At 37.2% G+C, this 25,378-nt stretch overlaps 3 protein-coding genes across 14 annotated transcripts; 2 read left to right on the forward strand and 1 right to left on the reverse strand.

The window, feature by feature from the left end:
• Positions 1 to 141: 141 nt before the first annotated feature.
• Clc-c (chloride channel protein 3) lies at positions 142 to 8,074 on the forward strand. Of its 5 annotated transcripts, XM_077408564.1 has the most exons (11): positions 142 to 296; positions 1,238 to 1,350; positions 1,717 to 1,888; positions 2,983 to 3,332; positions 3,450 to 3,611; positions 3,753 to 4,040; positions 4,411 to 4,593; positions 4,664 to 4,878; positions 5,076 to 5,636; positions 5,752 to 6,129; positions 6,204 to 8,074. In XM_077408564.1, exons 2-11 carry the CDS (start codon positions 1,252 to 1,254, stop codon positions 6,292 to 6,294), a joined length of 2,499 nt encoding a protein of 832 aa, XP_077264690.1. In that variant the 5' UTR covers positions 142 to 296; positions 1,238 to 1,251; the 3' UTR covers positions 6,295 to 8,074. The 5 variants fall into 5 exon arrangements, with proteins under 5 accessions (XP_077264690.1, XP_077264691.1, XP_077264693.1 ...); XM_077408565.1 differs by lacking the exon at positions 1,238 to 1,350; XM_077408567.1 differs by lacking the exon at positions 1,238 to 1,350 and having other exon boundaries at positions 1,742 to 1,888.
• On the reverse strand, positions 7,365 to 13,226 carry Hcs (holocarboxylase synthetase-like protein). 3 transcript variants are annotated; one of them, XM_077408561.1, is made up of 17 exons: positions 13,085 to 13,226; positions 12,296 to 12,517; positions 11,885 to 12,012; positions 11,638 to 11,802; positions 11,332 to 11,488; positions 11,176 to 11,244; positions 10,929 to 11,093; positions 10,607 to 10,853; positions 10,339 to 10,470; positions 9,860 to 10,189; positions 9,384 to 9,738; positions 9,075 to 9,257; positions 8,765 to 8,894; positions 8,545 to 8,705; positions 8,297 to 8,417; positions 7,986 to 8,199; positions 7,365 to 7,896 (listed from the first exon to the last, which is right to left on the reverse strand). In XM_077408561.1, exons 2-17 carry the CDS (start codon positions 12,444 to 12,446, stop codon positions 7,722 to 7,724), a joined length of 2,883 nt encoding a protein of 960 aa, XP_077264687.1. In that variant the 5' UTR covers positions 12,447 to 12,517; positions 13,085 to 13,226; the 3' UTR covers positions 7,365 to 7,721. The 3 variants fall into 3 exon arrangements, with proteins under 3 accessions (XP_077264687.1, XP_077264689.1, XP_077264688.1); XM_077408563.1 differs by having other exon boundaries at positions 12,986 to 13,090; XM_077408562.1 differs by lacking the exon at positions 13,085 to 13,226 and adding an exon at positions 12,716 to 12,974.
• Positions 13,227 to 13,407: 181 nt separating this feature from the next.
• On the forward strand, positions 13,408 to 18,191 carry Coq5 (ubiquinone biosynthesis protein COQ3, mitochondrial). Of its 6 annotated transcripts, none has more exons than XM_077408575.1 (7): positions 13,408 to 13,804; positions 13,982 to 14,394; positions 14,571 to 14,659; positions 14,753 to 14,876; positions 15,123 to 15,869; positions 16,741 to 16,943; positions 17,503 to 18,191. In XM_077408575.1, the coding sequence occupies exons 1-5, from the start codon at positions 13,624 to 13,626 to the stop codon at positions 15,210 to 15,212; spliced, it is 897 nt and encodes a 298-aa protein (XP_077264701.1). In that variant the 5' UTR covers positions 13,408 to 13,623; the 3' UTR covers positions 15,213 to 15,869; positions 16,741 to 16,943; positions 17,503 to 18,191. The 6 variants fall into 6 exon arrangements, with proteins under 6 accessions (XP_077264701.1, XP_077264700.1, XP_077264696.1 ...); XM_077408574.1 differs by having other exon boundaries at positions 17,521 to 18,191; XM_077408570.1 differs by having other exon boundaries at positions 15,123 to 15,896; positions 16,741 to 18,191.
• The last annotated feature ends 7,187 nt before the right edge of the window (positions 18,192 to 25,378 follow it).

Here is a 25,378-nt window from a genome sequence, read left to right on the forward strand (position 1 = left end):
CGAGGATATAAAGCGTTCCGAAACTCTCACTCAGCTACTTACGATTGGTCGACCTCGCTTCTCTGTGCGCCACAACTTTTGCGCAGAACCTTCTACCTGCTTTAAATTACTTTTGACTTCGTGGGGGAAAGGGGTGGTCTGTCGTCTATCGGACGTGATAGTGGAGTAAAGTGAAGTATCTGCCCGACGGAGTTCTTGTCGTGGAATTCTCAAATTGATCTGATATGATCTAATCTCGGACATGGCACAGTGATCGGCGCATGTAGATAAAACACGAGGACGTTCTTTTAAAAATGGTAAGTTCACGAGCGGTATGCGTGCAACGCAGGTTGACGAGATAACCTCATCTCGCCCGAGGAATGAAACGTCATGTGAAAGGGAAGTTTGAAAATGGGCTCTAAAATACGCAGTTTTCGAGAGCATGACCGACGTCAACGTACTTTTCGCGCTCGACTCGTCCGCGAGACGATGTTCGCGACGTCCACGCTTTGCCCGAGAGGGCGAGAAAAAGCTGTCGTATGGTGTCCCCAAGTGCATTGTACTGTGGTCTTCATTTCATTTATTTGTGCGTCTCTCTTTTTTTTTTTTTTTTTACACTTGGTTTCGAAATCGTTTTTTCAGGAATGATTTCATTTCATTTTTGACAGTGTCAGTTTGGCATGGTGTGTGTAATCGATGTTCTAACACAAATCTCTTTTTTCTTATCCGAACAAGAAGATGCAAATCACTGAGATAATCGTTGAGAGACAGTCTGAGAGGAAAAACCGATGTTTCTCTCGCAAGAAATTTTGGCACACTTGTGTAATCAATAACGGATCAAGTATCTGAAGCAATTTTGCTGTATCACGATTATGTGCCATTCTAATTAGGCCTGTTCTTTTTAGCTGAGCCCCTTGCGCGGTTTATCTTTCCTCTTTTTCTCTCTTCACGTTGGAGAGAAAAAGAGAAAGGATGAGGTGCTCTGTGTGCAAGAAGTTCAGCTGAAAAGAACCATGCCTGTTATATCGTGTAGCGTCCACTTGTGGAGGATTAAAGAGGGATTACAGTAAAGCTGATTAAGCTACATATTAATGACTCGCTCGTAAATCGAATATTTAGTACCGTGCATGGCACTGTTAGCTCTCGATTTCTCTCAGCCGCGTAGAGTCTTGACGACGGATCCCTGTATATATCTCTCTCTCTCTCTCTTTCAAGACGGTAAAACGGGTAAAATAATATCTTGCTTGTGTAAAATTAGATTGTCACGATGCCATGGAGAAGTTTCCGCTGAAAGGTACAGCGTCCTTGAACTCGGCGATTCTTCATTCGAATGCAAATGCCGTTACAACATATCGTTCGGTTGATGCAAAGGTATGTTGTTGGTTCCAATCTGCATCTTCTTGCTTTGCACGTTTATAGGCCGTTGCCGTTGTGCCTAGATCAATATCTTTTTGTAAAATGTGTAATGTTTATCTTATTTTCCCTTAACAGTTCTGCACGTTATCATATGTTTCTTGCATGTATTAATATTTTATGTATACTCGTATGTACTAAAAAAGTTGTTGAAATTATTTAAAAATCATCGCACGTTTTATCTCCGTAAACTTTGTTCAATGTATCTTTTTGTTCTAAAATTATCGGTGTTTAAACCACAGCTAAACTACGGAAGTCGACAATGTTGTTAAGCGAAGACAGAATCTGTAGATATATATAGCTGATAAATCTTGTGTTTTCCAGAATATAAAGTATGGTGACATTACAGAGGATGTACGACTGCGAACCGGAACTGTAAGACGCGAGACAAATCTAAGTAGCGACGACGACATGCTGGATATCAATCGTCACACATCTCATTCGGATAATAACGTGTTGTCGGATTGCGTCCGCATCGACGATGCGTCGTCCCACAGTAAGTTTCAAGTTTATTTCAATCATTAGCGTTATAAAGAAGTGTAAAAGAAATTTTGCACAACTAAATGTAAATCCATTTGCATAATTTTGTCACGGAGTTTAGTAGTTTATACCTGGTGTCTGTATCCCTAGCTTGAAATATCGTCATACTTTATCTCTTGCTACTGAAGAAACTTGTGGGACATCTGTTGATCCGTTCATCTTATCTGTTGATCCGTTCTCATCTGATCTGTGGTTTATCCCGAGCGATACCCGAGTTAAACAATCGAGCCAAATTTGCACTTGCGGCATGTCATAGTGGCAAAATGTGTAAGTTAACACGATTAATTGCCAATTTAATGCCAATTTAACTAATTAATAAAAAGAACTATATAGATACGATATAATTGATTCGATAATAACCAAATAGATATATCGATTCGAAACCTATTTATCTGGATAAGATATTTTTCAAATTGATAGAGTATTTACACTATTACTGATTGTAAAAATGGAGTTTCATATGCATATTTCTAGTATGATGTCTTAGTCTTTTCGGCAGAATATAATATGTAATTTGTAAAGTGCTTCTAATCGTGTATAGTTAAAATAAAATTGATTTCTATAATTATGGAGTTATTTTCAAAGATTTATTTAGTATTTCGCTCAAAGACATTTTTCACTTTTTTTATACATGTCCCATGTCCCACAATTCATTACAAAATGAAAAACTGGTGAGTATTTATGTGTATGTGTTATATGTATTTAATGCTGAAATTTACTTTGTTAACTCATAACAGTTAAATGTAATGTGTGTACGTTTTTTGTTTTGCTCTATTTTAAAATCTTACCTCAACTATTATATCTAACATATTGGATTTTTTAAATAAATTAAGAGTTGAATTGATAGTTGATAGTAAAAAAGATGATAAATTGATAAGAAAAATATTTGCTGATCTCTGACATATACACAATATTCTGTACTATTCGTGTAATCATTAAACCTTTTTGTATATATACATAACAATAATAATATTTAAAAATACAATTTTCAAAGTCAAGTATTAAAAAAATGTTTCATCGTTATAAAATTTTGTAAATTTATCTTAATAGTTTCAGTTGACTCTGATGACATACCTGGCATCGGGCAGTATGATGATTTCCATACTATCGATTGGCAACGGGATATCGCGCGGGATCGAATGCGACATCGTTATATCGTGAAGAAGAAGCACGATTCTATCTGGGGTTTAATAAAAGGAGCTCACGACGCATGGTCGGGATGGCTGTGTGTTTTACTAGTTGGGCTTTTTACGGGAGTGGCGGCTGGTGTTATAGATATTGGCGCTTCCTGGATGACAGATCTCAAATTCGGTATCTGTCCACAAGCTTTCTGGCTAAATAAAGAGCAATGTTGTTGGAGCTATAATGAGACTACGTTCGATGGTGGAAACTGTTCACAGGTAAATATATCTCTATTTAATTTTAGTCACAAATTTATTACAATTTCGAAAGCTATATCCTATTAATTAAATTTTTTCTAGTTAATTTTTTTAATAGATATAATATCTTTTTTGTAGTGGAGGACATGGCCCCAAGTATTTGGTCAGTCAAAAGAGGGTGCAGGGCCTTATACGATATCATATTTATTTTATACAGCATGGGCGCTTCTGTTTGCAGCACTTTCTGCATCTCTAGTGCGAATGTTTGCTCCCTACGCTTGTGGCTCTGGAATACCCGAAGTAAAAATTCATCAAGTTTTTCTTTTTCAGAAATATACATAATCTAATAAGTATAATAAATATGTAATCTAGTAAATTAATGTATTTACTTTATGATTTTTACATTAAATGTTTATTTATATATTTTCCTCTTTTTTTCAGATAAAAACTATTTTGAGTGGTTTTATTATCCGCGGATATCTCGGTAAATGGACACTGATTATTAAGTCAGTAGGTCTGATTCTTTCGGTATCGGCGGGTTTAAGTTTGGGAAAGGAAGGTCCCATGGTACACATTGCATGTTGTATAGGAAATATATTTTCTTATCTATTTCCAAAATATGGTAGAAATGAAGCAAAAAAGAGGGAAATTTTATCTGCCGCGGCCGCGGCGGGAGTTTCCGTTGCTTTTGGAGCCCCGATTGGCGGTGTCCTGTTTAGCTTGGAAGAGGTATTTGAAAAATAAATATAACGATCTTATGTTTTAAAGAGCGATTACAATGTTTTTTCAAGGCTAGAGATATCTTAGTAAAATATACAGAGTAATTTTTAATTATATGTCAATATACCTAAAATGAATTTAGAATTGAAAACGAGAAAAAATGTCATAAATCATATGTGTGCATGTATGCACGTGTACATGAATAATAATAGGCCTGTTTGTTTTAACTGAACTTCTTGCACGATTCATCTTTCCTCTTTTTCCTTTCGTGTTAAAGAGAATAGGAGAATAGATGAACCGTGCAACAAGTTCAGCTAAACGAACAGGCCTAATGTACTTATATTTTGAAATTATGTTATAAGAATTATGTTTGTTTTAGGTCAGCTATTATTTCCCATTAAAAACTTTATGGCGATCGTTCTTCTGTGCTTTGATAGCTGCTTTTGTACTACGCTCCATAAATCCATTTGGAAATGAACATTCAGTACTGTTTTATGTAGAGTATAATAAACCTTGGATATTCTTTGAATTGATTCCTTTCGTCATGCTCGGTATAATTGGGGTACGTAACTTTCATTATATATTATAAAATTATTCAAAAGCATGTATTTATAAGAGCGAATTTTCGATAGGGAATAATAGCAACGTTATTTATCAAAGCAAATTTATTTTGGTGCCGATATCGTAAAACTTCCAAACTGGGACAATATCCTGTTACTGAAGTGTTAATTGTAACGGTGGTAACAGCAGTAATTGGATATCCTAATCCATACACAAGGATGAACACTAGTCAACTCATTTACTTGTTGTTCAGCCAATGTGGAGTGTCAAATGCGGATATGTTATGGTTAGTAAATAAGAAAAGATTTTAATATTAATTCAATGATTTAATTTAAATTATTCTATATTGAAGATATCACGTAACTTTAAATTACTATAAATACACAAATTTAACGATTGCATCAATTTTTATCGTCAAGATACAAAATTAACATATATTATTGGATGTATTTAAATTATTCGAGAAATTCTCCTCCTCAACAGTAATTACAATAGAAACTTCACCGCTGTGAAATCTGCAATCGAAATTGCCGCGGCTGGTCCAGGAGTCTACAAAGCTATATGGCTACTCGTGCTGGCGCTGATATTAAAACTTATTATGACAATATTCACATTCGGCATGAAAGTTCCATGCGGTTTGTTTATTCCTTCTCTCTGTCTGGGAGCGATAATGGGTCGTATCGTCGGAATAGGAATGGAACAACTCGCTTACAATTATCCTCACATATGGATGTTCAGCGAAGAGTGTTCCATGGGTGTCGACTGTATAACACCTGGACTGTACGCGATGGTCGGGGCTGCTGCTGTTCTTGGGGGTGTAACTAGAATGACGGTCTCTTTAGTCGTCATCATGTTTGAATTAACGGGCGGCGTGCGGTATATCGTACCTTTAATGGCTGCGGCCATGGCGAGTAAATGGGTCGGCGATGCTCTCGGGAAACAAGGGATCTATGATGCTCATATCGGCTTGAATGGATATCCATTTCTGGATAGCAAGGATGAGTTTCAACATACGACTCTGGCAGCGGATGTCATGCAACCCAAGTAAGTACAAAACGATATATGTAAAAATGATTTCGTATATTTTAAGATTGTGTATGTGTGTGTGTGTGTATGCATGCATACATATATATATATATATATTCTTGTTAACTTTTAGACGAAACGAAGCTCTTCACGTTCTTACTCAAGATTCGATGACGGTTGAAGATGTAGAGAACTTGCTTAAAGAAACGGAACATAATGGTTTTCCTGTAATAGTCTCGAAAGAATCTCAATATCTAGTTGGTTTTGTTTTACGACGGGACCTCAATCTTGCTATTGCCAATGCCAAGCGAATGATCGAAGATATTAGCAGGCAATCGTTAGTTGTCTTTACTAATGGAAACAATATCCAAAGTCATTCGCCACCGCCCTTGAAATTAAAAAAGATATTGGATATGGCCCCTATCACTATCACAGACCAAACTCCCATGGAAACTGTAGTTGATATGTTTCGAAAATTGGGATTGCGTCAAACTCTAGTTACGCATAACGGGTATGTATATAAATCGTTTACATTAACATAGTAACACATTGTGTGTTTAACTAATATCAAGATTTCTCATGCAGGCGATTACTAGGTGTAATTACAAAGAAAGACGTTCTGAGACATGTAAAGCAGCTCGACAATGAGGATCCAAATTCAGTTTTATTTAATTAAACATTGCTGCTGCAAATAGCCAACTTGAGATTATGAATTCGATGCATTAGCATAATAAAATGAAAAACATATACAGAGATAATTTATATGAATTTAATTATATAAAATGTATTTTATATATATCTACTCCGTCAATCTATCTGCACACTTAAATTATTATAACACTGTGTGTAATTAGATAGAAATAAGCGTGCAATAGATTTAGATTATTAAATTTGTATATTTATCTTTATTTGAATAAGAAATAGGGAAAAAAATTTTTTTTCTTTACCATATTTTACCATATCTGGTCACATACTGCGACCAGAATTATATTTTTCACATTGAAGTCAATAATGAATCAAATTGAAAATTCGTGATGTAAATGATTTACTATGTACGTAAAAAAAGATGTACATAGTGAATTATTTACATCGAATTTCATTCATTATTGGCGGTAATGTGAATATTGTTATGATATACACTTTTTTGAATGGCATTGTAATTGCATAAATATACGTTGTGTATGATGTTTCTTAATATATTAAGTTAATGATAAGTATATATTGTTTAACAATATGTATCTTACCATTATCCTAAGTGTATTTTTACCCCGCATATCTATTTTATTCTGCGTGATTGATTTCACTTATTTGCTATCATTTTATCTCAATACATTTTTTTATAAATCTATTTTTAAATATTAGATTTGCATCTCCGTCGTTCACGAGGTAACTCTCTTGAAATAACGTTCTTAATTAAATTCCATTATATGTTAATCCAACGTATATTTATATGTTAGTTATAAAACACAGATCCGTCATTTCAGAAAAACTTTTATGAAATAGATAACACATATAGTTAAATATCTTTATACATAATTTATTTCGAAGTAATTTCAGTAGCCATTACTTAATTCAAATAAAAAATTATTAAATTAAATTAAGATATTACAAATTTTTTTTTATACATGCAGTATAATTATTCCATTTCGCGCGTATGTATATACTTACGCGTGTAGAGCATGCAGAGCATCGAACATTAAAATGAATCAAATTTCATGTAAAATAAAGAAAATTATTTCTCTAAAATCTCCAAACATAACTGTATTTCTTAACAACACAATGAACAAATATATAACAAATAAAAATAATAATATACATACACGTGTGTGTATGTATAATTTTGTATTATGTTACATATATACACACTCGTATACACATATACAATATGAAGTTTTATGCATATGTACATACATTCATATATACATACATACATATATAGGGAACTTTATATTATATATGTACATATGTGAAATATATGTATGTAATATATATGATACGTGTGTACTAATATTTACAAAACTATGTTATATGTACACATATTTATTATCCATATTTTAACATGTAGATATAATTCTCGGTAACAATTAACGAATATATAATCCCCTATTTTTCTTTTGGTACTATTAGCCCCTTGAGAACGTCGAAACTATTTCCATCTGAATGTACAGTAAACATGCCCTTTTTTCCTTGCACCAACAAATATCCGTAATTATCAATACCTAATATCGTAACATTTTCTCTTCTTCCATTTATAAATGTTACCATGACATTTGAATTCCTAAAAAAGAATTACGTATGTGTGAATACTGTGAAAATATTATTATATGACCATTAACAAAGTGAAGTTAAAGTATGATGGCTATTTACGTATGCAACCAATATTTGTAGTAGAGTTGGTAGAAGTAATCTGTTTTGCCGCTATGTAGAATATCTAATAAAATTTCCATTTCATTGAATACCATCGCCAAGTACTTTTCACAAGAGAACGTTTCCAACTTTGTACCATATTTTTGATTATATTGCAGAATTGCATCATTAATGCAAGTTGTGGGTTTACTATTGGAAAGATTTATACCAGCACCTGAAATATATATTTACATTCGTTTTAAGTGGATTAAATTATATATGAATAAATTATCCATAAAATTTATATTTTATTTGTGATTGATGTTACATACCAATATTACAGATGAACATTGCTCCACCATCTTCCGCCAGCGTAGAAACGATTATACCACCAATCTTGATCGAATTACCAATATATATGTCGTTAGGCCACTTTATTCTGAGATCAATATCCTAAAATAAATTAGTTATTAATTATTAGTCATTAATTTCGCAAAATAAATTGTATTATATGAAGAGTCAGAATTTTTATAGAAATGAAGATCTCTCATAATTTGTAATAGGAAAATAAAAAAAATACCTCGTATCCTTTAATAGATCTTACTGCTGACACAAGTGCTACAGCAGCAACATGTTGAAGAATTGAGACATAATGACCGATACTCGACATTATAGAAATATGTATTTGTAAAGTGAACATAGCACAACCCTTTGGACTGAGCCATTTATTAGAATATCGCCCTGGAAATGACGTAGCCATTATACTATTTCAGCATATAATCAAAAATGAAAAATAGTACCTCGTCCATCTGCTTGTTGTCGTGGAATAACTGTCAGTCCATGTTCTAATCGAGCGTCGATCGCATTCATAGATGATGTTAAGACATCCGCGTATATTACTAAGCGTCCTAATTCCTTTGTATAGAGATTCTGAAAATAAATTTCGAATTTAATAATGAAAATTGTTTTTTTTTTTCAACTCATTTAGCTATATGTCGAAGTTACACACAGTGCATAAAATGATTTAATCTCTAAATATGCACAATTATTGTTAATATATTGGAAGGTTGGTACACTAATTAATGATCCAAATGTATTAGAAGAATTTACCTCAAAATAATCGACGGTCGAGAAATTAGGCGGGCACATATGCATCATAACAGGAAGGAAATTAGCTGATGGTGATTGCACATTTTCGTTGTTTGCGCAAAATTGAATTTCCATTCCTGACATTTTTAATACGTTATTCCCACTCATTTTATCCTTTAATTTTTCAAGCATCTTAAGCTTCATCTACGAATGTATAACGTCATATTGTGTATGTGTACATATGTACGCATTCATTAATAAATCATTTAACTGCTAATTATATAATTGAGATATTATCAGGATTGTTCATTCTTAAATAGATTTATGTACCTCAAATTTGCCTAAAAAGTAACCTGCAGTGTACCGAACAGATCTTTGACTTGTATCACAATTTACATCTAATCCTAAATGTGTGCTCAGTAGATCGCTGATTATCTCCAAACGTGCAACATTACTCTTCTTCAACACATCAAATTTATCTCCCTCGTACACATATTGCATTGGATCTATCTCTAAATGGATTTGAGAGAACACAACTTTACCACCGCTGCTAGGCAGAGTTGCAAGCAATATGCTTGGACTGTGCCACGTTTCTTCTTTGCCCAATACTTTTACATCAAACGAATGTAAATTCCCTTTTTTGTCCTTAACGCTAGCCGACGTTGGAGGATTCAGCGCAGACGCCCTACAAAAGTAACATCTTGGATAATTACTTTTTCTTCATATCTATTTTAATCTAATATTATTTTTCTCTTTTTCCCGCGATATAATTATATTTTATTTTATTGATACAGAGAAGATATTACCTTATATCTTCGTGATCTTGAGAAAAACGAGTTCGTATGGGAGATGCGTGGTAGCAAAAAATGTGATGCATCATACGCACTCGTTTCCATTTACCGTACGAAAAGTCAACGAGCTCATTTTCACGCACTTCCGCAGTCTTGAACGATGGTAGCAAAATATGGAGCATGTCGGAGCATAACGCTAGGAGTTTACCTCCGCGTATAACGTATTCCACTAGATGAGCACCGAGCTCTGCACCAACATTACCGCAAAGAACAACCAACGAAACCTGATCTATCCAAACCTTGCAACGATCATATTCCCCTTTAGAAAATACATGGATGACATACCTAGGAAAGATAAATCAATCGTTCATAACTAATGATTATTGAAATAGATAATTAACCACAGAAGCAAGTTGTTGAAACTCATTAAGTTTTAACAACTTATTAAAACTTATAAATTCTATTCCATATAATATAAAACTAACATAACACACCTATCTTCCTCTAGCACTCTTGATAATAAATTCTGTAAATTGTCGGTCGCGCCTAGGCTATCCGCACAGACGAGTACATTTGGTGGTTTAATCACCTTACTAGGTTTTTCTTCTTCTTCCAATTCAGAACTTCTGTAAATTAATATGATTCATAAAAATCACGTTTTTTTTCTATTGTTCACATAATATGAGTACAGAAAATATATCATTAAATACTCTCCACCCTCATATATACTTTTTTTTTTATTTTTAAATATATTATACTAACTTGGAATCAGTTTCTCTGGTAGACTTGCTTTGATCAGTATGTTCAGATTCTTCATCGTCGGTATTGTCTTTTTTCTCCGTGTCAGGTAAATGAACGTTAGTATAATTTTTAGATGTGCCTTGAGTAACAGCTAAGAGCACATCCTCCGGTAAATGGTTCAAATTATATGGCTTTTTTGTTAATCCTACATGCTGTTTGGTTGGTGACGAATTACATGTTGCTGGTGCAGAATTAGATGAACTAGCATCTAAGAGATATAAAAATAAAAATTATACTTATGAATTTTTTTTACGGGCAATTGCGCAATATCCTTCCAACATACCAATGTCTTTCATAACTTCTGCAAAGAATTCGTCTGTAAATTCGGTGTTCAAATTATTATCTTGCGATTGTACACTCATACCACGTACTCTAACAACCTCTTTAGGCTTGTGTTTCTGCTGGGAAGTTTTTCCTTGGGCTGCATCGCATAATGCATAAAAACTATCTGTAAAAAGTATATAGTGATATAATCGTTACGTTGGAAGATACGTCGCAACAAATACAAGAGTTAAATTATTACAACTTGCTTTTATTTGGCGGTGGACCGAGGTGTCCAGTATCACTGTAAATACGCGGTTTTCCCGATACCAAAACAGCTGAAAAAAAAAATTAAGCAAAATGAAGCAAGCGAACGTCAAGTTATCGAAGTATGTTAGATTTCGAGATGCAAGAGTGATATATACATTGAACACGTTTTATAAATAAGCCATTGTTAATGCAATATTGTCCCTGCATGATCCCAGTTATGAAGCTCGTAATATGTTCTAGGTCTGTTTTTAAAATAAAGTTCATATTTCTACTCGATACCGTCCATGCCACGATTAGACCATAATCTTCAAGCTGTAAAACAATGCGTAGAACATGATAAATCTTGAATTTCACTTATTCGAAAAATAATAATACAGATTCAAAGGTTTACACAATTAACATAGTTATACATGCAAAATGCATAATAATAAAATTAATAATTAAAGACTTGAACATTGTACTTTTGCAGAAGTCGTTGAGGTCTTAGATCCGTAAGTTTCAATATCAACTTCCACGAGAATATGCAAGTCAGATTCGCTTAAAACCTGACAGCAATTATTATTTATATAGAGGGGAAACGAATTTCCATACGGACAGGTCAGCCAGTTAGACACGTCAACTTTTTGCTAAAATAAAATAATAGTTGTCAATCTCATTGTATCGCACTTGCAAATATAAGTGAAATAATATTTGCCATATTGTACTTACTTGAGGATATATAGTATATAATTTCGCTCTTTCATTATACCACAATAATTCATCAAGTTTCGCGAGATTCTTGTTAGTACATAAGTGAGAACTCAAAAACTTTTCATTCTGCTCGTATCCATTGCGATCTTAAAAAAATCATTATACAAGATATAAATATACAATATTATCTCAATGCATATTTATTTGATATAATATTTCTCCTTTTTAATAAATGTGAATTAAAAATCTCAATATGTATATAAAAGCATGGCTATATATGAAATAAATTTTCTGACGATACAAAAATTCTCTCTATTTGCGATATTTTTTTATTCACAGACCACGTTATATATACATTGAGCAAAAGTAACGTTACTCGTTGATTGTATGATAAAATCTGGCATATGTGTATACACATATAAAAATTACCTTTTTTTAAACGTCGAGATGACTTAATTTTAAGCGTAAAAGAAGGACGATTCTGGTTCCCCTTAAAAATGGCATCTAAGTGCGCTTTTAGAAATGTTATCCTTCGTGCTTGCATGACGGTGGCTATCATATAAATAAACGTTAACAGCATTTCTTTAACAGTTGACAATTGTTTAAAATACTTGCTATTTTACTTTCAAACCGGGATTCTTGCCTTCAAATCTGAAACAATAAGACGTATAAGATGTAAAAAGGCATGAGGTGAGTACTCGCAAAAATTTCATCACCAAACTGCGCCACAATGAAAATATATTTCTTAAAATAAGGTCACGTTCAAGGGAAATTAAGCAATTTAAACAAACATAAAGATCAATTATGCCGAAGATCACACAGGTGTGACATTAAATACACAAAATCTACCGTTTGCAAAGTGATGGCATCGCGATGGAAAGCAGTGCTAATTATAAAGTGCACATTATTAATCGTAGATTTGTTTTTTCAACAGCCTTTAAATATTTCACACGAATATTGGGAAGCACGTTAACGTAAGTGGACTCCAGACCGAACTCTCTTTTTTTAATCGTACACGCGAGCGACGCGCAAGGCCGCTTGGCGAACGCCAAAACACGCGGTGTCATTCAAGGTGAATTGTAATTGCAATTTTGAATCGGCGAACACCCATATACGCACCATAATCCTAAACCAGCATTTTTTTCACCCTCAACGGTGTGTTCGCACGGGGGGATTGAAGTACAGCGCAGAAGCGGTATTGTAAATATCGATATTTACCGTGGCATTCGTAAAGGCAGCCAGGAACGCACCGCCGGACTGGACAAGACGGCTCTCTGGACATTGGGCAGAACAAAGCCGAGCATCCTTGTTGTTCACTCCAATTTACCGGGTCCATCGACGTTCGACTGCTGCTTATCAACCGCACAACCGTCGCTCGCCTGCCGACAGCAACCGACTGCAGCGCTCCTGCAATAACCAGACGCGATTGATTATCGGGTGAAAAAGTTTTCAGACCTGGGACGTGCTCCACATTCGACAGCCAATTGACACAATCTATCCCGTGTTTTTCTGATAACATTTATGATAACACGCGACGACCATTGATATTTGTTTGTTGTATTTGCACTGATTTGCACTTTGCGACGCTGTCCCACGCTTGATGCGACATCGGAGGAAGAAAGAGAGACAATCCCGAGCGCGGAAAGTGCACGTGAAACGAACGGACCAGTGTCAACGTGTCAAGTATCATTATGTGATTCAGGTGATCATACGGCACTGTTTACCTGATCGTCTACGTCTACACGTGGTTTGGTACGATGGCTTGTAAAAATCTTTGCGCGAACATCATTAAGGAAGGTCGGATACTAGACAGATGTCTTAAAGCCGCTGCAGCTGGACGCGGTTACTCGAAAGAGGCGAGGACACCATCGGAGGACGATGACAGGTCGACGCACTTCGGTTTTCAAACGGTTAAGGAGAGCGAGAAAGGAAAGGAAGGTAAAGATTCCCCCATTGTTTCTGTTCCAATTCTTCTGTCGTTCTTTTATATCTTTCGTTCTTCTCTTCTTTCCGCGGAAGATTGGCAGCTGCCAAGCGGACGAGATCAAACATTTGCAGCTTGTTGAAATCTTGGATGTACATCAACGGCCACTTAACGTTGAATATTTCTTGCAGTGTATAACGTATTTGAAAATGTCGCCAATTCTTACGACTTGATGAACGACACGATGAGTCTGGGTATCCATCGCGTCTGGAAAGATATGTTTATGCAAGAATTAGGACCTACGCACGGCACCCGTCTCCTGGACTCTGCCGGTGGCACGGGCGACATTACGTTTCGGTATATTAATTTCCTGAGGAACACGCCAAATCCGCGCAACGTGCGTAGCCACGTAACTGTGTGCGATATAAATCAACATATGCTAGACGTTGGGAAGAAACGGGCGAGTAGACTAGGTTTATCGCGGGACGGTAATTGCGATATCACGTGGAGTGAAGAAGACGCGGAGAAGCTTTCCTTCCCGGACGATTCTTTCTCCGCTTATACCATAGGGTTTGGTGTAAGGAATGTGACGCGTATTGACAAGGTGCTTGTAATGAGCTTATCGCTCAATCGGTCATTCGTTGTACGAAGATAGTAAAGTATATGAAATTGATATTTATTAATCTTTAAAGAATATATCGGCTACACATTTTAAGCTAAAGGTCTTAATATCTGAATATTAAATTTATATTAAACACATTTACGTTTATTTTTACACAGGTGTTGTCCGAGGCATACAGAGTGTTACAGCCGGGAGGGAGATTTTTATGCCTAGAATTTAGTCATATCGAAAATAAACCTTTACAATGGTATATATGGCTTAAAAAATTATAGGAAACTTATAAAAATATAATTATACATGAACCAATCCTGTAGAAAAATTTATTTGGTATTTGTTTCAGGTTGTACGATCAATATTCCTTTCAAATAATACCTGTGATGGGACAACTAATCGTCGGGCAGTGGAAACCTTATCGATATCTCGTAGAGAGCATTAGAAGATTTCCAAAACAAGAGGATTTTAAGGTAAAAAATACTTTTTTATATCTGTTTTATTTTTTCTTATATGTACACACATAAACTGTAATAACGAGTTGTAAGGAGAGATTTTTTTTAGAATTTTCTGTAGTTTCATTTAAATTATTCTATTTCTATTTTAATTATTAACCTCTCCTTTATTCTGCCTATTTTACTATTATACCTAACAACTTGCTAATGTAGTTTGCGGTTTTTATTTATACTTGCTCTTCATATTCTTTGTTATATTTTCAGAACATGATCGAATTCGCAGGATTCAGAAATGTGACTTATCAAAATCTTACGTTCGGTATGGTCGCTATTCATTCGGGATTTAAACTATAAGCAAGATATCTTTAGACCAAAGAATTTTTTGAGACAAAAATGCCTTACACCTATAATACAACACCACCAAACCACAAATTATGACAGCCGCGGCAATATTTAAGTACAAGCAAAATATGATAAAACTGTCTTTTTCAGAAAAATTGTATATTTCTATTGGTAATCAAATACTGTTTCTAGCATTATTAAGCGTACGATCAATAGCATTATTAAGTATACGATCATATTGTAAAAAATAAATCATGTCGCGTAAATATATTACGCGATTATTGATACAAATTCGTGATCGATTTATCGTCATTTTGATTGCAATACGCATACGATGTACCGTCAGTTTACTCCATCAACAATTGTTTTCTACATTTTGCGCGAAATTTCTTCGCGGTATCGCAGAAATACCGGTTAGAAACTCATTTCTCTATGCTATTGTACATTTCGGCCACCTGTCCGAGTGTGAAATTTGCTTGCTTACTGCGTAATCGCTTTACGCCTGCCATCCACCGTATTGCGTAAGAATCGTGCGACTCCTAGGTGCCTCGAACGCGAGGTGACGCGACCGACGGTGCCTATCGCGATTTACGCTACTACGCATTGCTGCGCGGGACGCTTCCGCGGATCGGTCTTTCGTAATTTCGTGGATCTGGAGGATGCGAAGAGGTACGAGCGAAAATTCTGAGAGAGTTGGTTCGTACGCATACAACCGAAAACGATTTTAACAATTCTCGAGATTGCTTCCTCTTTAATTAGTATCGTTTAGTACTTGTCTCGGAAAAATCTCAGTTTTTCAGAGCTTGCCATTTATGCCTGCTCGCATCTCCGAATTAAGCCTAGACAAAAAATGCTATTTGGGTCATGAATTTTTCAAGTATAAATGATATTAATTAACTGACTTAATTAACCGACTTAATTGCAAGTTGTATTAGTGCTGTAAGAGTGAACGACAACTATCTCCTCCGCGCGCACAGCTGAGCCGCAGAACGTATATACATATTGGAATGTTGATTGGATGAAGAACGTTGAGAGACGCGGGTGCTTTCTTCGAAAAATATCGTGAATTTGCATAGTGCATCAGGAATACCACAATTTTCATACGAATCTGTTATATTGAAACGATAATTCGAAAATAGTATTAATGAATGTGAGAAAAAAATAAGGGAAATTTTTTTTTATTCTGTTCGCCGCGTTTTTATTTCACGATCTATCCACCTTTCGCGCGCTTTGATCATCTCATTTTATTACAGAAAGGCATCGTAGCAATAACTTTTATCAGTAGTTTTATCCGTACATTTTCTTTATATATATATATTCGAGCTCTTTATAATTATCATACAATCATACCACACAATCTCACCTGGCAGAAAGTTCTAAAAGACGTCTTAAAGACATCATAAAGACGTTTGAAAGACGACATAATTTTTCAGACGTTAGACCTCTTTTAAGCGTTTTTAAGATGTCTTAGAAGCTTCTGCTAGCTGGGATCTTATGCAATAAAGTTATTATTATTATTATTATTATTATTATACGAAAGGGTAGAAAACGGAAGGCAGTAAGAAGGAAGCTTCAACGCGACGATAAGAGACGACCCATTGAGAGAAGATGTATTGTGCTGACGACAACGGCGAAGACGACGACGACGACGACGGGATCGAAGGCCGTCGAGGCGAGGGGGGAAATTCATTCTATACGTGGCGTAATATCTACATGCGTCATGCGGTGTGCTTTCTCTAGGAGGTGAAAATTCTTAACTTTCTTCGGCCATAGAGACATTCCTACCACCGCCGATGATGCTTGGCACCGCGCGTTCCCACAGCTTTTCAGTACTCCGCCGGTTTTGTCTATTATTGACGCATCTTCTTCTCCTCACTTCTCGGTGTTATACTGGCGCCGCCGAGACGATTTCGCCTTCGATCGGCGTTCACAATACGTTATGTCACCCCCGCGGGAGAGATTCTTCTCTTTTTTTTTCTTCTTAGACCCGGCGGTTTTCTACCTTTGTCGGCGTGGGAGTTTCACGGCTGCACGCCGATTTTCTAACTTCGTCGGCGTGATTTGCGCTTTTCGAGATGCTCATACACGCATTTCTTCAGCGCGCGCGCCTTTATAAATTATTTATATTATGGCTGGATTATATATATATATATATATATATAAAGAAGATTTGTTGGACGTCGGGCTATTCGAATGTGCTACGAAATGTCATTAGTATATTACAATATTACACATAATTTGTTCCCCTTCCCTCCCCCAAAAAAAGAAATTATCCTTCATACCGGAAACTTAATGCAAACAGAGGTCTAACTCGCCGCAGGTGATGAATTGGGAGAGATATTTCTATACCGGAAGAAATCGCGCGGTGTGTCGGTTATACCGAAGAACGGAGATGCAGAATCGTGATGCAGCTTCTTGCGCACGTATCGATTTTCCTGACCCCGGTGACCACGTACCCCTTCCGCCTTGGATACTTCCTGGAAAGTATATAACGCCCCGCCGTCGCCGCCGCCGCTCGGGCCTCTACGGTTTATATCCGTCTGTTAGCGAGGATCGGTGCAACGCTATTATACAACACGCCGTTTCTCACGATACCCCATCGTACGATGGTCCGTCTAATTGATAATCATTGCTATCGGATTTATGAGCAACTTGGAGCGAGCATAACTCTCATTTTCTCAACACGTTAAATAAATTAAAGTAAGAATTTATAGCTTGTCGTGCAGGAGCATCGTGGATCATTATTCTTATATTATTGTCTTAAAATAAAAAAAGATTTTTTTGCTCAATTTGAAAGATCATCAAGCACTCTGATACCCAATCTCCATTGTTATCAATTATTGTGTATTTGGTAGAATCATTTTAATTCTGGAGTTAAGTCTATAATCGACAGAATTTTACGGGCACGAGATTAATATGCGATTAATACGAGATTAATATAAAGATTGAGATTAATCCTCTCGATCAATTTTACCGTCATCTATAATATAATTTGTAAAGAAATAAAATAAAACACTAAAATTTCGTAACGTTTAACGAATATCATTCTCACACACAACGAGAACCACGTGGAACTTATCCTCGTATAGTTAAATATCTTATACAATATATATTATTTAACAACGCAGCAAAAATGGAAGAGCGAAAGGGTTAACCGCTACCTCGGGAGAATTATGACGTTTGGGCGATGATAGATATGGAGCAAGAAGCCGGTGCGCCAATTACTCCCGCCCATTTAAAGGACGAATCGCGTCGCGTCGGCCGTTCCAGATTACATCAGCAGAGACGTGAGAATTACGCGATGATTGCGCCGATTAATCGAGAGTAACACGGTGAGTCCCCGGTGAGCCGCTGTATCGTGTTCCCAGGAGATGGAATTAACGCGCGCGCGCTTCCATTTCTCCGAGCTTGCAAAAGTTTTAGAAAACGGAGAACAACGGGCAATATCGGGCGAGTATAATCTCGACGGAAAGAAACTCTTCGGCGTATAGAGTTAACGTTATCCAGACGATTATCGGCGGATCTATAGATCAATGTTATAGACCTCTCGTGCTTACAAGAGAACGAGTATCGCAGCTTGATGACGCAATATTATATCTAATTTCCACGTAAATCAATTTATAATCATTTTTATAACGCGACTCTCTCTTTCCCCATTTTTATAACGACTCTCTCTTTCTCCTCATATTTTTTCTCAGCAAAAATTTCGTAAGATCCTATACAGAATGAGCGAGAGAAAGAGAAAGAGAAAGAGAGAGAGAGTCATCATAAAATTATCTGGTATGTAGAGTTCTTTGATATAGTACAGTAATAAATAAGGAATCACGCGATTATAGACTCGAGAGAGAGAGAGAGAGAGAGAGAGAGAGAGAGAGATGCGCGCGTTACGCAATTGACCCGTGTGTTGGTTTAACCGAAAATTCGCAAAGGCGATTTTATACCTTAATACCCGACGAGAGATGAGCGCCTCGGAGACGACGTTCGGATACTCTGACTCGACGGTATTGGAAAGGAGAGAAAGTGTTAGATAAGGATAACTTGGCACTCGGGCAAGTCTGTGGTCTGCGTAGCGCTTCTTCTCCCGTGGCATTACAATTATAACGCGATTATCCCCGCGGAAATACCATGCCAGACCGACAAATCGAATGGGCCGATCGAGAGAACGCGAAAGAGGAGACTTTACGCGCAGCCTTTATGGAATACACGTGTCATGTATCGGCGATCGCGTCGCGTTTAATCCTGTAGCTTACAACATATAACACTATAACTGTATCCCTTTTGCGTAATTTAAAATTATAAATCAATATCCCAATGGTTCCATAAATCAATAAATTAGAAAAGAAAAAATTATTAAATACACATTAAGTCATTGAAATCAATAAATTAATATACATCTACTGCTTTTCGACAGATTAAGTGATCTAATTAAAATATCCTCGCAATTACGGCAATGAGTACGACCACTCCGGGTCTGATCGGCGTCAATGGCGAATTCGTACGGTGAAAGATGCGACAGACGAGGAGAAGACGAGATGGGATAAGAACAGCGGAGGAAGAACGGGCGTCCTCGCTGCGCTCTTACTGGACAGTTAACGTAGCCGAGAGCAAGAGCGAAGGGGCATGTAATTAAGCCGCGTAAGGCCCGAGGTGAACGGGAAAATCGTATCTCGAGTACCCCGCGCGATTTAACCGGACGTCCCGAGATATGCCGCACAGCGCTCGAAGGTAGAAAGGTCTTCCTTCCCGGGTCAGTGAATAGGAGAGATTTGTTCTGGTTGTCCTCGAGAGGCCCGCGCACGGATCGTAGCGCATATAAAGCACTTTGTACATCTTAATATATATATATACATATGTATAGCATCTAGATTTTTGTTAAAAAAATATACCGTATAATATATGGAGGGATAAGTCATAGTGGTGTAAGTCGAATTTTTTGAAATATAATTGATTCGTGTGCATAGATGCAATCTGTACAATATATAAATTGCGCATCTATATGCATATACGAGTCAATATTTTAAAAGCCGCTATGACTCTTTTACCTCTCCATATATATATAAAGTATTTTGTTATAACTATATTAAAAATGCTGCGTATTTTTTGTAACTATTGAATATCTAGATGCTGCGAAGAATCGATGCTCAATCTGACGCAGCGCTCGGCGCAAATTGCCTCGCGTTGCGAAATTATCTAACGGGGTGGGAAAGACTGGCGGCGGGGTGTCCAGCGTGTCGGGATGTTCCCCGTCACGAATTGAATCGCTCGCGAAACGTTATTTGCATATGTAACTCATTTGCCGAGCGCCACGCCGCGTTTTCGAGGGCATCTCTCTCTCTCTCTCTCTCGCTGTAATATATTTCGCGTAACGGGGTCCAGCTTCTTCGCCGCACCTTCGGCCGCGGCATATCGCGGCCATCAGATCGAGCGAGTTTCTATTTCGCTTCACCTTTTCTAACGAGCCCGAGTCTTACACATTCGGTTTCTTACAGCTTCTCGCTCGATTACGTCTCGCAATAAAATATTGCGCAACGTTAATTTATACCCGGTGCTCTCCGGACACGCTGGACGCGCGAGGGGAAGAAGAAAAATTTTTTCCCAGCCGATTGTCCAGTGCTCTCAATGAGGAAACTATCGGCACCTATCGAACGGTCCGTTATGGTGGCGGTATTCATATTCGAAGGCAGATCCGTTACGCAAAGTCGACTCCTCTGCGCGCGACGTATGCCGACATACGTATATACGCGTTATTCGCCACGATCTCGAAGATCTCGAGGGATTTCACTGGCTCGTAGGTGTATATGCTCCGACGGTTTAGCGTTTTGCCTCGAGGGAGCGTAAAATTTACGAGGACGTATCCTATCATTATCATTATACTCCAAGATACTTACGCATAATGGCTAGCGCAGAGTTGCGTTATATGCATATACGCACGCACGTGTGTTGCACAACGGTCGCGGAAAAGAAGGCACACTATTCACGGTATTCCACATTCGCGACGAGCGTGACGTCTAATCTGCCCGTAATGTAAGTGACGCAAATTACGTTACGTTTACATTACGCGCTACGACGCTTTATGGGAAGGAGTTGGGACACTCTCTGGGCCGGTGATATTTTTGTTTTTTCGGGACGATATGAATTTTTTGTGTCGCGGGTATTTGTGCAACGGAACGCATAAAGGTTTACAACGCTACCGTTTAAGAGCGTCCTTTAATGATAAATTAGTTGCATTCGGTAAGGTTGTAACATTTTAAAACTCGACGATAAAGAGAAGACGAGTTTATTTCATTATATATCTATTTAACTTATATTGTTAGTTTGTTTTAGTTTGTTTGTTTAGTATCTTAAAATACACTGTTAAATTCGTAGTGTTAAATCATACTCAACTGAGTCATTTTTAATCATTCTTATAAGTCGCCACTGCTCCTGCTCAATATGATGCTATTTAACTAAAACAATGTTAATTTAATTGAACTAATTTTGAGATAAAATAATACTGTTTTGTGTTAAAATAATAAATTCCGACATACATAATAGTTAAAAACAACAAAATGTCATTTAACTCAAGGTATTGGTTCAAATTTCACCCTTTTAATATTTAACAGTTTTACATAACTGGGACGAGCGTCAGTTTCTAATGTCAGTTTAAAAAATGTATCGTCTGGCAACCAAATTCTATGAGCAATTTGCGTCGGTTCTTCTCTCCAAGGGGAATCGTGGTACACGGTAAGCTGTGTCGGCACGACTCTCTCTCGCGTGCTCGTGCTCGTGCTCGTCCTCGTCCTCAATGGCCGACGCCGATCGGAGAATCCGGTGTGCGATCGATAAGGATCTAGATCCCGTTGAATCCGCGCTCAGGCAGTGGAAAGGAGGAGAACGCGACAGAGGAAGGAAGATTCCCGCCGTCGCTTCCTTAGCCGGGAAAGTTTAATTCCTCCTCGACCGGGAAACGAAGAAGAAAACGAGAAGCTGATGCGTCTCCGTATGTATGTATGTATGTACGTCGAGTCGAATATTCGGGTCAAATGGATTTCGAGGTCCCTTTCTTTCTCTCTTTCTCTCTCTAGCTCTCTCTCTTTCTCCGTCTTCCTCCCGCGAGGAAGGCAAAAGCTTCCTTGCGGGCAACAAAAACTTTCAGTTTCGCAATGAAGGCCGACGATAATTTTTGCGACTTGTCACCGTGTGAGCTCTAACATTCCCCGAAATATTTATCTATCAAACGATACACACATCTGCTTTTACCGCGATCTATCATGTTGATTATATCGTAAGAAGGATTCTCCGAGAGAAATTCGTGTAGCGAGTGTGCCTTTTATGACCGAAATCTCTCCCGCTTGGTCATTATTTTTTCTGCTTCTCTCTCTTTTTCTCTCTCTCAGTTTTTTAATTATATTATTTTATTACATAAATATGCGAATTGTAGACATAATTAATTTTGATGATTATTAATCGTGTTTACAAACAAGATAAAATCGTGGAATCCCACAACGCGTGCGACTAAACTTTCTCGAATTTTTATTCTATTTTCGTTTGACTTAAACAGTCGTTGAAATGAAGAGCCGAATAATACAGCGTTTACGTGTCGAGGCTGCCAGAAGAAGAGTAGGACCTGCGCGGAGGCCTGTGTCAGTTTCGTTATTATGTCATTCTTGAATCGTTCATCGAAACCGTAGCCTCTCTTCGTCTATATCTATGTTAACTGAGGAGGGGTAAGAGGGAGGGAGGCAGGAAAGATGGACCTCGAACGTGAGAGGATATACCGTCACTTAGCAAGGCTGACTTTTCGTCGACCGATGGTCGTGCCGCGTCCGAATTGGAGAACTCGTTCCGCTCGTGATCTACTTTTCTTGTAGCGCGGCAAGAGCATCGCGCATCATTGCAAAATTAAGTCGGCACGTGCTCGTAGGATCCTCTATGCTAATTTTCTCCGCATTAATAGCGACGATATATCGGTGAAAAAAAAACGAGTTTCGGTTCACCGATCTTCTCACTCCCCCTTTCTTTCTCGGTCCTTCTCCTTTTCTCGTCGTTGTGCGGTATGCATGAACGTAAGGCATTTCCGAGGAAGTTGCAATCGAAATTTTTTAAGTTATTTTCTCTTCCTGCCCGTTTCTCGGCGGATCGCGGAAGCAGCCAATTCCATTGTTTCAACCACCAGTGGCGGAAAGCATTCGGTTACCGCGAATTAAGTACTTAGTCAATCGTGAAACGTCCGCGTCTCAGTTGGGAGAAAAAAACGAGATAAACGTTTATGCAGATTTCTACGTGTGACAGAAGCCTCGAAAATTGACGAAAATGAAATTGAATGAATTCTCGTCGCTTAATTGTTCGATCGAAAAATCGATCATAATAAATAAATAAATAAATAAATAAAAACGAGGAAAATAAATTCAGGCTCATTATTGTAAATTCCAATTGTAGATTTTTACGAGGAAAGATTGACCTCTTCATCGATAGCAACGTTTTTATAAGCTCTTACGAAACAGAGTTCGCATTAAGCCCGAAGATTTTCATATACATCGCAGCATTTATGAATTAGAGTATTGCATAAATATTTTTCAAGTAGAACATCTCAATATGACGTAATAGAGCAAAATTTGTTCAGTCGAGCGTCTCGTGAAGATGCCACAAGCGGCTGTCGGACGTTACCAGTTACGCTTTCTACAAAAGCGCGAAAATCACGCTTTTTAAACACGCGATACGCACGATAACGGGCCTACGCACCGCCGTAAAACTCAATTTCAATTTTTCCCACGGGCCTGAATAGGCCGGCGTGCGTTATATCAGTTATCATCATCGCTCTACAAATCCACGTTTCGAGTCATACAAAACAGAGGTTCTCGCGATTCAGCCTGCCCTCGGCTCTCACTCACATTTTCCGAAACGCGTAGCTGCATTTAAGTGTAAGATTTAACTATATACCCTGCGCCAAGATCCACGCTCGCATTATTCGCGTATTTCGTATATTGTTGCGTGTCATTATACCGTGTGTACTCTCGTCATCTGCTTACTCGACCACGTGTACGTGCACGAGGTACGAAAAGAATCGCGGCAATAAAAATCTCTGCACGGAGAGAATTTTTCGTCATATTTTACCGTTTAATTCACTACAAACTTGGGACAACTTGGCTACCGAGAAATTTGTGAAATATACAAAAGACATTTTACGAACAACTTAATAAAAATTACCAAGCAGATTGGTAATTTTTGAAAAATTATTGAATTTTTACTATATATATTTCAGTAAAATTAATCAAACATATTTTACATTTTATTGTAATAGATATTAATATTTTTTATTACGGTAGATATATTAATCAGAATAGCTCGCATAAAATTCTTCGTAATACATGTCGTCCCACAAATACCATGATTTTCAGGATAAATTCCAAGAGAAAATTCTCTCTGTGTGGAGTTCCGTTTCAGTATTAGCGTTCCCAGCTTCAGCCCGACGACAATTAATCGACAATTTATGTACCTGGCCGTGAAAAAATTTGGTATTAAAGAAAGTGGCGTTTTCGTGGGCGGACATCGACTTATATAGGAAGTTGCAGGCGACTGCAGGAAATTGACTGAAACTTGTATGGCAAACCGCAGCATAATTTGCGGGTGGAATAATGCCTGCATTACAATCTTTCTTCAAGTACCTGCGAAATTATTGTGTCTCTTCGTAAGAGTCTTGTAATAAGGAATGTAAATGATTGCGCGATATCATTAAAAAATTCGCCATTAACAACTTCATAAAATGTCAGACATTCGATGAGTCAATAAAAGTCAACGAAATTTATACACGAATTTTTTAATATTTTATCGCAGCATTTTATCGTTCTTTATTAGGAATAACGTAACGCAAGAAATACTTAATTTTTATCTAAATTTATGTACGAGAACATCACGCAGCCATCAAAATTAATAAGAACTGTCTGAGTTTGATCAGCAGTGATAAGATATCATTTCGTTGAAAGACCGTTGTGTTAACAAAATAATGCTGTTATTATACGGTTAATCGCGTATAAACGAACTAGATAAATTCTCGCGATCTTCGTGATACGAGATGTCGTACGATCCATTTCTCACGTTCATTCGTCATTGAATTAACACTGCCTGACGCATGTGTGTCACGGATGGACGCAACCGATCCTATCCGGATCGAATGGTTGATTTTTCAACCGAAAGTACAG

This window comes from Temnothorax americanus, unplaced genomic scaffold (assembly GCF_048541705.1).
Source record: "Temnothorax americanus isolate GAGA-0224 unplaced genomic scaffold, ASM4854170v1 Scaffold24, whole genome shotgun sequence".
Taxonomy (NCBI): Eukaryota; Metazoa; Arthropoda; class Insecta; order Hymenoptera; family Formicidae; genus Temnothorax; species Temnothorax americanus.